The sequence below is a fragment of the Oncorhynchus gorbuscha genome, linkage group LG08 (genome assembly GCF_021184085.1).
Source record: "Oncorhynchus gorbuscha isolate QuinsamMale2020 ecotype Even-year linkage group LG08, OgorEven_v1.0, whole genome shotgun sequence".
Classification (NCBI taxonomy): Eukaryota; Metazoa; Chordata; class Actinopteri; order Salmoniformes; family Salmonidae; genus Oncorhynchus; species Oncorhynchus gorbuscha.
Genome location: NC_060180.1, coordinates 25,063,258 through 25,074,719, shown reverse-complemented (window position 1 = coordinate 25,074,719; position 11,462 = coordinate 25,063,258). Strand labels below are relative to the sequence as shown.

At 38.2% G+C, this 11,462-nt stretch overlaps 2 protein-coding genes across 4 annotated transcripts in view; one reads left to right on the top strand and one right to left on the bottom strand.

The window, feature by feature from the left end:
• The first annotated feature begins 2,182 nt into the window (after window positions 1-2,182).
• On the top strand, window positions 2,183-4,828 carry LOC124041397 (homeobox protein Nkx-6.2-like). Of its 2 annotated transcripts, none has more exons than XM_046358923.1 (3): window positions 2,183-3,055; window positions 3,446-3,639; window positions 4,040-4,828. In XM_046358923.1, the coding sequence occupies exons 1-3, from the start codon at window positions 2,641-2,643 to the stop codon at window positions 4,286-4,288; spliced, it is 858 nt and encodes a 285-aa protein (XP_046214879.1). In that variant the 5' UTR covers window positions 2,183-2,640; the 3' UTR covers window positions 4,289-4,828. The 2 variants fall into 2 exon arrangements, with proteins under 2 accessions (XP_046214879.1, XP_046214880.1); XM_046358924.1 differs by having other exon boundaries at window positions 2,185-3,055; window positions 3,467-3,639.
• Window positions 4,829-6,165: 1,337 nt separating this feature from the next.
• LOC124041396 (inositol polyphosphate-5-phosphatase A-like) overlaps window positions 6,166-11,462 on the bottom strand; it is a 300,331-nt gene continuing 295,034 nt past the window's right edge. The window contains exons 14-16 of one of the 2 annotated variants that reach the window (XM_046358921.1): window positions 9,018-9,086; window positions 7,969-8,056; window positions 6,166-7,770 (exon numbers count right to left, since the gene is read on the bottom strand). In XM_046358921.1, coding sequence (XP_046214877.1) covers window positions 7,976-8,056; window positions 9,018-9,086 — 150 coding nt within the window. In that variant the 3' untranslated portion in view covers window positions 6,166-7,770; window positions 7,969-7,975. The remainder of the gene's footprint in view (window positions 7,771-7,968; window positions 8,057-9,017; window positions 9,087-11,462) is intronic. The other variant, XM_046358922.1, reaches the window with a different exon arrangement.

The window sequence follows — 11,462 nt, the reverse complement described above, 5'->3', positions numbered from 1 at the left end:
AATAATTTAATTCACCCATGAGATATCAAACAATTATAACAATTAATTAATAAATTAGCCTACGTTTAATTATAATTGCAATTATTTTAATGTCTTTTTTTCCTTTTTCTTTTTTTACATGCAAGGTGATTGGCAGTGATTAAGCACACTTGCTTATTGCATACAGGTTACCCTTGCCAAAGCAAACAACAGTCAATTACTTATATTGATGATGATGATAATAATAATAGTAATAATAATTATAATTAAAATTAAAATAATTATTATATATTTCTATATTTCGAATACCTTACATGTAATAATTGTAATAGTAATACGTACAGTAATAACAAATGAATACATTTACAGGGTGATATAAATAAAATCCCTGATTGTTTTTTTTATTAATAAGCTGTCTAAAAATGATGAAATATCATATAAACGTTTAGCCTACAATAAAACTCCATAATAAAGGTCTCCTGTAATTAGTGAAAACATGTTTATGTTAAAGTAAAGATATAGCTAGAGCAGATTTTAAATCGACGGTGCTGCTAATAACAGATGTATAGATGGGTGTGCACACCAGTGACAGAAAAGTTGGACTGGAGAATGCATTCCAAAAAGTTAGTTGATAAAAACTGCACATAAAAAAATATCTATAAGTTAATGATGATAATTCGTTTTTCTTACATTATTCTCTGTGCGATTTCAGTTATTCCGTGATTGATTGTTTCCTACTAGCCAAACAGTCACTGGTGTATTGAACTTTCCTATGACGGTGAAAATGAAGGACAGATAAATATTGTTTTCATCACTATTTATGTCCGGTTAAATAGTTAAATAATATATTGTCAATAACATTATATTATCCAATATGGCCTAAAATAAAAAACAATGAAAAAACAAATATCTGAAATCTAATTTTTGTATTATTCATGTTTTTAACACGTTTGAAAGGGTCACAAACTGTAGTCCACTTTGAGCTCTTTTCCCCTATATAATTTATAGATAGACCTGTGTAATTCTCATCTAAATAAAGAAATGCAGTGCAAAATTGGAAAACCTTTACTTTTCCAAACCCTTAGAATAAGCGTTCTTCACCCTGCTATTAAATGTCCAAGGTAGATTCGCTGAAGCCTTTCAAATGCTAAGGTGGCCATATTTCACTCTAACAACATTCGCGTCTACATAAAATATTAGCGCCGTGGCTGGAAGCGGCACTCAACTTGATGACGTCTTGAGACACGCGCTTTTTTTTCAGTCCAGGTCACATCTCCTGATGAAAATAATGAAAAAACAACAATGATAATTTGAGTAATGAAAAAGGTCACATTAGGTCTGTGTTTGTTACACTGTTTAGTTGTCAGTTTGGACATATATAGGGTACCAGGCAAATATGATGCATCTGTGTATCTGATCAGTGACCGTGATAAAGATACAATGACTGATCTAATTTTCTATTGTGTAGGCCAAGCGATACCATCGTTAAGACTCACTTAGCCTATCTATGAGTTTATCTAGACCCGCACACTGATTTTTTTTTACTGTATCACATGAAACAAAGATAAGGGTAGTTTTAAACAAATACTTATTTTTTAAATATTTTATTTTATTTTTTACAGCATTTACAGAACATTTCAAGATAACCCCACAACTATGCACCCCAATGAATCCGTTATGGCATCAGAAAAATATCAATTATTGTGGTCGGTTATTTTATCTTGCTCTGAAATAGATTTGATTAATCATTTTCTAAAAGGCAAACTTTAGTTAAGTATGCCTAGTCTATATGCTTGTTATACATCCACAACACATATCCTACACATAAAACGTACTCTATATGCTTATTACACATCAAGAACACATCGCCTACACATAAAGCATACTTTTCAATTAATAGGCTACTGGATGTGTCTTCTAGAAATGGGTGTAATCTTATCTTCAACCTCCTTCAAATCACTGGTAACAATGAAATCAGTAGGCTCTGCAGCATAATTGTATTGAGTTTAATGATGTAGTCTACTTACATTGTCATCGGTAATGGGTCATAATGTAAATGCATAATTTTAGTCACATCTTGAAACAATTATTTCTACAGTACGATGCATCATTAATAGTACAGTAATATATTAAATGCATTAATAGTGTGGCCATGTCCAAGTGGCACACATGAAAAGTAACAGAGTGTGTTCCCTCCAATCAGAGAGCGCTCTCACTCAACATTATCCAATGGGGAAAATGCGTATGCAGGTGGCTGCGCCGTTATCAGTGCATCCCGCTTCACTCACACCATAGCTCGAGTCAATTTACGAAGAAAGCCGACCGTTATGGTCACCATCAAAACCACAAAAAAACTAAATCAGATCCTCTAACTTCCGAGTGGATTCTCGTTGTGGACGCATGCGGCAAGCTCACTATTGACAGTCTGAATTGGAGAGAAATTTTCGATCAAACTATTGCCCGACAACGCAAGAGAACTTCTCTCCTAAATAAGTGTTTTTGTTTTCGGAAGTGTCATCGTTCAGTGACTGCGGTATCCAGGATATACGTCTGAAGCACCTGTAGTGGCCTCTGCTTATCAACCAGTTCAGCACCTTTATATTCCTTTCCTCGGTTTATTGTTATTTTTACTCGAGCGAATTTGGTAGTTCATGCTCTCCAATGTTAGCTGTTGGGCAGATGGATGCTAACCGGCAGAGTGCTTTCGTCCTAGGCAGTACACCGCTGGCAGCATTGCACAACATGACCGAGATGAAGACGTCTTTATTTCCCTACACTTTGCAGAATCATGCGGGCTTCAAGGCGCATTCTCTTACTCATTTGAACTCACAGCTTGCCCTGGGGACACCACATGGAATTAGCGATATCTTGGGTAGACCTATCAACTCAGCTGGACAGCTGCTCTCTGGCTTTCCAAGGATAAACGGCTTGGCCACCACCGCAGGAATGTACTTTAACCCAGCGGCCGTTTCTCGGTACCCGAAGCCCCTGACGGAGCTCCCAGGGAGAGCACCCATATTCTGGCCTGGAGTGATGCAGAGCTCCCCTTGGAGGGATCCTCGAGTGCCCTGTCCGAGTAAGTTCGCTGTCTGGCTGTGCCGAGTGCAAAATGTTATAGAAATACAGTTATAGAAATGTAACATTTTTCTGTAGGCTGCTCAAAAATGTTTTACTTGTTTAATGCAGACATCTGTTGACTTTGTTGGGTAGCTTATTTTGTGCTGCTTCTTGTAAAATAACTTTTAATAACTTAACTTATATTAAAGACCTATACATAATTATTCGATGGGCTTTCCATTTATATCGGTTGCTTTTTATAAAATTGTATAAATGTTTTAATTAAGGTGAAAGCCTAGCTATGTTAGTCAACACAAAGTCCCTCTCCAGGAGTGAAACATCGTGAGAACTGTTTATACCACTGATGTTGAAATACTAATCACTGTTGTGTTTACATATTTTTGACTAGACTCTTCAATCTTTTTTGTAGCTCAAGCAAACATGATGCTCGACAAGGATGGCAAGAAAAAACACTCCAGACCAACTTTTTCTGGACAGCAAATTTTTGCATTGGAGAAAACCTTTGAACAGACGAAATACCTTGCTGGCCCAGAACGAGCTCGACTGGCTTACTCTTTGGGAATGACTGAAAGTCAAGTCAAGGTATCTATCATTGCTTGAGTTATCCTTTGACGTGAATTAAAATGTAATGAAGCCGTTATTTATAGATGATTATCTTAAAATTCATATTGGCATATTTGGCTGTTCTGTGTGTAGTATGCTTTATTATAAGTTATGTTTAACAGGCTTATCATTAGTAGGCCTATTATTATTATTATTGGCAATATGGTTAACATTATTGGTATTAGCCTATGTTGTCATTATTATGCAATTTGAGCTATTAGTTGGCTAACTTCATGTTTAGCAAGGTATTTTCTTGGCTCCGACTCAGATAATGACTTTTATATTGGAATAATAATTTCTACCTATACTACCAAGAATAGAATGAGTTATTATTGTATGTATTAAGTGGCTAATTGTATGTTATTCCTTCTCCCAATAGGTATGGTTTCAAAACAGAAGAACCAAATGGAGGAAGAGACACGCAGCAGAAATGGCAACAGCCAAAAAGAAACATGACTCTGAAACTGAGAAGATGAAGGAAAGTTCGGACAATGAGGACGACGACGAGTACAACAAACCTCTGGACCCAAATTCGGATGACGAAAAAATCACGAGACTTCTGAAAAAGCACAAGGCTACAAACCTTTCCTTGATCAGTCCATGCAGCAATAGCTCGGACACCTTGTGATGACATTGAGAACTTGTCGAGAAAAGACTCAAACACTCCACGATGCTTCTAAAGCTAATTTAACCAGGGTATAAATTGTTCAAAAGGAGAGAAATGGCGCTGATGGGTGGTATGAATGATTTATGTTGTACAGACGAAAATGTGAGATGTATATATTTTTTACTGAGTAAGTTATGTTATTAAACCAATGTAAACAAGAAATGGCAGGCTTTTCCCGCAAATCCCGATAAGCATATACCTTCTCAATATTGTAGCTTAATTTTGTTATATATTGCAGAATAATGTCGCCCATCTCTCCACCTTTACCATTCTAAATTCAAGGTACACAATGTATGAATGTATGAATGCAAACGTAAATTATGTAAAAAGCTTGTTTTAACGATCTAAACTGTTTTATTTTATAATTTGAAGGAATTTGTTTCACCTCATCAAACAAAAATAGAGAACTGGATAATCGTTTGTTGAAATAAGAGAGTATTATTGCTTCCGCGAAGATGGAAGAAAAAAAACTTTGTATTATGAATAAATTATTTAACAAGCGTTTGTTTTTAATATTGAATTTTGTTCCACTTCACTGAAACGACTCTTCATTGAATTAGGCTGCCTACCAATAGTCTGAAATGTATTGGGACCCACTCAATAGATGAAAAAGGCGGGTATGGTCAATTATATTAATCGGAAACCTGTTATCTTCCTTTATCCAATACCATCAAAGATGTTTGGGATGTTTCGTTCTTTTTTGTAAACCTTAATCAAGTCGGAATAGCTCAATGTTAGTTGCGCTGGTGAAAGTATAGGACTATACTAAACTCGTAATAGTCTTCTGAAACTTTAGTTGTTTTGAAGATGTTACTTTTTTTAACAACTGCGTTGTGATGGTGGTGATCAGGCCTACAAATGTTAGACCTACTGTATGCATTTACGCATAGCCTAATGAATTTCATAAATATAGGCTACATATAACATCTAATCATAATTTGCTCTATGTTACAAAAATGAAAATGTTTAGATTTACAAAGCCACATATAAAATGGTAACTGGAATGGGGTGTTGTTTAGGTTAACCTAGATAAATTTGCGTCACATCCCCAAATTACAACCTCTATAGTTTAGGCCAATTTATTGTCTGCACTTTAATGTGGATATCATATTTTGAAGAAGAGTGTGTAGACTAGCATATCTCGACTAATTATTTTAGACTTCACACATTTCAGAACAGTTTCGATGTTTTGTTGTTGTTGAACTAACACCTCTGATGTGTAGGTGTTATTAAATATTAGGACATTATACATTTATTCAGGCTTAAAGCGCAATAGGATAATTACTATTCTATAGGCTAATTAAAGCCCTCATTAATAACCTGCATTTCTGGAACAAATATAATCAATTCAAATATAACAAATATAATCAATTTAACTACATATTGCATTTAGTATGTATTTCGATACACGTTTCATTATTGCTCTATTACATTTCTTGGAGTTATTACATGACCGCACTGGTTCTAACTTGAAAACAGAATTTGGCCACTTTTCATCATCCATCGTTGTTTTCTGTAGCTCTGCTCCAGTGCCAGTCTATCTGCAATAATCATTGCCTATATCAGAGCAATTACCAACGTGGATACTTTAGGCTGCATGGTTTAACTTGATGTGATACCACGAACTTCATCATGGAAGCAGGAGCATCTTTGGAAATATTCATCTTTGAACTTTAATCTTCTTGTGCACATAGCTTCAGTAGGGTTGTGTCCACTGGCCATGCGTGCAAGTTCATCAAGATCCACAAATAAGTAGGCGTTGTCAATAGCATCTTGTTGTGTGGTACAGACGCAATGCTGAAGTGATTACATGCGGTGGAATAATGACAAAACACCCATTTAGTTCTAATGGTTTTATTGCTTGAGAACCGTATAATCAACACTAGAGGCCATGTCGTCCATTTGGGTAGAATATAATCTCTATCTGCTGAAAGGAGTGAACAAACTGTCGCTTCTCTTAACACGTGACCAGCGGGAAACACAAGCAGTTTTGCCCACGAACCGAATCACACTGTCAAGACAACATGAACTCTGCAGCAGGCACAAAATCATTTCAACTCGCGGTGATTTAGATGGAAAACTCAAGGAGCAATCTAACGGCTTCACACAGTCTGAGCTCTGTAGTGTAGTAAATTAAATCAATAACAGGAAACGTTCTCTTTTCAACAACAGCCTCCCCTAATTGCAGTTTAATGCTCTAACGAGCGACGAGAGGAAATTATTTGCAACATAGCAATGAAGGCTGTTGAAGGCTACATACAAAATTAAAAAGCAATTCTCTCAAGTCGTTCCTGCCTTTAGCGTTTCCTTAAAGTTTTTTTTTACAATGTATAATCAAGGCCTTTATCTATCAGTTGGACTGGTGTATTTTATGTTGACTTTTCACACTTCATTTTGTGTATACTTGGCACCATAATGCAGTAAAAAAAAGAAGACCTTTACATTTTTTAAAGAATACCAAAGCCTATCTAAAAACATCACATTCAGAACCATAATATCATTACATAGAAATAAGTTAGAATAATAATAATGTGAGTGCTATATATGAAACAATCTTATATACTTGCATGGTCTATGGCACTGCTTAAAACATAATTGGATACACTATACTGTATGAATCATGTTGGCTAAAAAGTGTTTGTTTTTTCTCACTTGTAATGATAGAGTCAAAGGTCATGGCTGATGGAACACCCATGCAGCCATATTGTCTCCATATACTTCATAACAATTGTGTTAAGAATGATAAATTCTCTCTTTAAAAAGTACAGTATATCAAATGAGATTCAGCTGATGTGTGAGGCATGGCAGTGTGTTAGGCACACAAGTCAGCAATGACAAAATAAAAATAAAATAAAAAGTCATTGAAATAAACCGAAAATATGTATCTATTCTAAATAGTGGGACCACAAAGTTTGGTCAGAAGAGTGACAATGGCACTAAAACCATCAACAACTCCATGTGAAACTGTCCAATGTACAAATAAACCTAACAATATAGATATGCACTTTTTAAAAACATATTACATACTGTATGGAAGTAGCTCCTATACATAGAGACATACCTACAATTGCAAGTATGTTATCTAAAATAATGTAGTTAAGACTGATTTCTACTAGAGTTTTGGCAACAAGGCTGTAAAATAGTTTTTTTCCTTCTTCTGGGGGACTGGGGTGCACGTAGCAATGGTAAGGTCAGTGAGGTGTGTCTTATCTCAAACGTCTCTCGGGTGGGAAGTCCAGATACAGACGTGTTGTGTGGAAAAACAACAGCTTGTATGGATGAAGTGTTAGAACGACTGCAACTGGTCAGCACTGCTGAACAGTCTGTATAGGGTCTTCCGTGTGTGTGTTTGTGTGTGTGTGTGTGTGTTGGTGTCCAACTCTTGATTCTTATCACAGAGGCCCTTCAGGCAGAGATCTTCTCCACCCTTTGGCACCACTTCCCTGACAAAACATACACACACACACACGCCATGAGAATACTGCATCAGCATCAGGCCATGTGTTACACAAAGGAACAAAATATGCAAAAGATAAAGGGACGTGAAAACATAATAATAAATATATTATTATTAATCATTAATAACAGTAAAAAGCAATAATAACAATAATTTATTCATAATAATAAAGAAAAATATTTACCACGACATCACTGCACGTTACAACACTTGTGCTTATTTGCATTAGGTTTACCTGCCCCGGCTGTTAATCGAAACGACAGGTAGACAGGCTGCCAGACAGACGGACAAAGAAAGACAAATAAGACAGTTAGCAACAGTCCTGCCCTGAGTGGAAGGGCCAAAGGCAAGGGGGCCAATACAAGTTTAAAGCCCACTCTCACACACACACACACACACACACACACACACACACACACACACACACACACACACACACACACACACACACACACACACACACACACACACACACACACACACACACACACACACACACACACACACACACACACACACACACACACACACACACACACACACACACACAACCATCCATTACACACAGCCTAAACTCGCATACATTGGACATTTTTTTGAAACATAGCAGAATGTGATTTTAGCGGGTGCGTGTGGTTCTTGGCCTAGGTCTGGTGGAGTCTGTTTCACTGCCCCGGTCACCTCACACACACACTACTGTCCAGTCCACAGTATGTAATGATGAAAGACTGAGGACTTCAGCTTCAAGGCACCTCTCTCTCTGTCAGCTTAACAGCCACTGCCTAACATTGCAGACTGGACGGACTGCGTTAAATACTGTCTATATAGTCAGCATGACAAAAGAACCTCTGATCACAATATGACTGTTCACAGCCAACTTTTGGTTTCACTATAGACACATGCAGAATGTGTTCATAAGCAATTGCAGTAATAGGTCAATGGAGTACTAGTTTTTTGGTTATGAGAAGGTAAGGTAGTCGTACTAATCTCATTTACGAGTCAATACAATTGACTCAATTCAGAATAGCATTCATTGAAAATGACTGGAAACCCTACATTTCAATAGTACAAACTCTTAGTTTTCAATTGAAACAATAGAACGCGATGAAATAATGTACTTGATCTCACACAGCCAAATCACACACACAAATCCATACAGACAGACACAACACATGCCCACAAACAGGCACAACACAATTACAACCCAGAAGTGGGCGAGGCCTGTGATGTTACCTTGTGGTCCCCCATGCAGACATTGGGCCCTATATTGTCGTAGACCAAGTATTTCTCCTCATTTTCAGGCTGAGAAAAAAAAAACAATGCAAGACATTAACACAACGCTGAATACAGAGTAGTATAAACATGCAAACAAACAATAAACATAATTGAGAGAGACAATATTCCTACCAGAGTGCAAAATAATTGTATTCGTTGCCATTTTGAGGTCAACATTTGTTTATTTAGTTCAAATTGAACAATGTTATCAGATGAATCTTATTATCTTAGACATTTCGTGAGCTATAAGTAAATCTGGTCCTAAAGTACTGGCCTACCCCTGAATGCATATGCCTTCTTTATAACTAACAACAAGGTTTAAATGGTGTTAAATACACCTTTAAAACTCAATATTGCACCATTTCCTTGAAGATTGAATTGAGTGAGTAGACGTGAACCGTGCCAAGACCATATTTACCTCCCAAACAAATGCACCGATTCAGTATATGAATGAATCATGTTCCATATCTCAAACAAAGGAAGTGTCAAACACAGACATTCATCTCAGGCCTAGAGTATAATAAATCATATTTATCTGGTAGAACTAAATCCTTTTTAAATAGTCAGAGCGGTCAGCTGTGATTAGGTGAATAACAGCGCCACTTGAGAAGTAACACAAGAGTAGCTTCAGAATGGGCCATAAACTTAAATCCAAATTAACTTCAAACCTATCCTGCTAGTCTAAGGTCACCGGTGCGCTGGCGTGGACCTCGCGGTGGGGTACCTCACTCCGACTCTCTGAGGGGCCACGCTCTAGCACTTTCCCCAACCGCCTGCCAAATGCCTGAGTTGCTGCAGACAGCCCTGGATACATTCATCACATACAGACTTGATAATTTACAAAGGCAGCATAAAACTGTGGATTTTCGGCCTGCATAATCTTTAGACAGATAAACAAATGACCAGGGCCCTCCTGCAGAAACAGAGCGCTCGCTCCGCTGAGCATTCATTACTGCGCTTCCACACTTCGGCGCTGTGCCGCGAAGGCGGCGGGCAACCTTTGGCGTGTTAGGGCTCGGCAAGCAGAAAATAACATGATGGCGAGTTAACCGACCGTGCCATGATAGATGATGCCACTCGGACGCCTGTTTACAGGCCCATGTCTAAACAATCTGTAACGCTGCCCGGGGGTGACTGAGTGTTTGTGTGTGTCTGTGGTGTGTGTATGCTCAGTGCATCATCAGCCAATCTGTGAACATTTTAACATAAGGAGACTCAGCCCGTTCCCTTAATTCTAAACAATTAACCTGTAATTGAGAAAGTAAATAAATTGTAGAACTACTATTTATAGAAACAATTGATAGGCTTCTTGGTGGCTCTTAAATTATTATTATTTTTAAATGACGAGGGCAAGCGTTTTGGAAAGGGGGATAGGCCAAACCTTCCTGTATAGCCTCAGTAGATGAGGACAGAAAAAAATGACTGATTTGTTCAGGACAAAGGAAAGCCAACTTCCTCCTCCCGCCTGTGTGGCTGTGAGCAGACTCACACTGTGGAGTGGACTACTGTACTGCGCTGTTATCCCGGACACCATCAGATAAATGGCAGGCACTGCTACAGAAGAGAAGTGCTATTGTGGAAGAAGGGATTGCTCTGGTGTTGTGGTCAATAAAGGGTCTCTCCTCTCCATGGACAGCCGGCCAGTTTCTCCCCATACAGGGTAATGTTCAATAGTGCACACCGTTGGAAAGCGTTTTGCAACGGAAAGCAAAAATAGGCGTTTTCATTTAGGACAAGTTCAGACAGTATCTCTCTGTTTTACCCCAATTCTAACCATCTTCTACCTACTGAACACCTGCCATGCCATGTCCATGTGGCTGCCTTCACTTAAATCTCGAGCTGGTCTAGTCTCATTAATCACATCAGATGCCTTCCAACAGTTCTCTTGTCAGGGACTATCTCCAATTTAATCAAGTGTGAGAGTGCATTTTCAGACACAATACATTTTTCCTCTTGTCACCTTAAAAACCACAGTAATCAAATAGGTGGAGAAACGTAGTCTATTCATTGGGCTGATTAAAGGAAAGATGGGACATCTGAGTGTAAATTGAAATGACAGATTTATACCCACTCCTTTGCTGACAACTGCAACCAACAGGGAAAACAGAAAAAAGGATGCATTTGTCAAAGTTGGAGTATCATGGAAAATGGTAAGTTAGGCTGATAGCCTCCAGTATCTATCTATGCAGCAATAGTCTATGTGCTGGGGGGCTAGGGTCAGTCTGCCCGCCCTCCCTCCACCCAGAGGACCTGAGCCCTTGGCTGTCCCCATCCCCAGTCCACCTGGTCGTGCTGCCAATCCAGTTTTTATGCTGTCTTGCCTGTGGCTATGGAACCCTGACTTGTTCACGAGGCGTGCCATCTTGTCATTCTGTTGCTCCAGTTTCAACTGTTCTGCCTGCG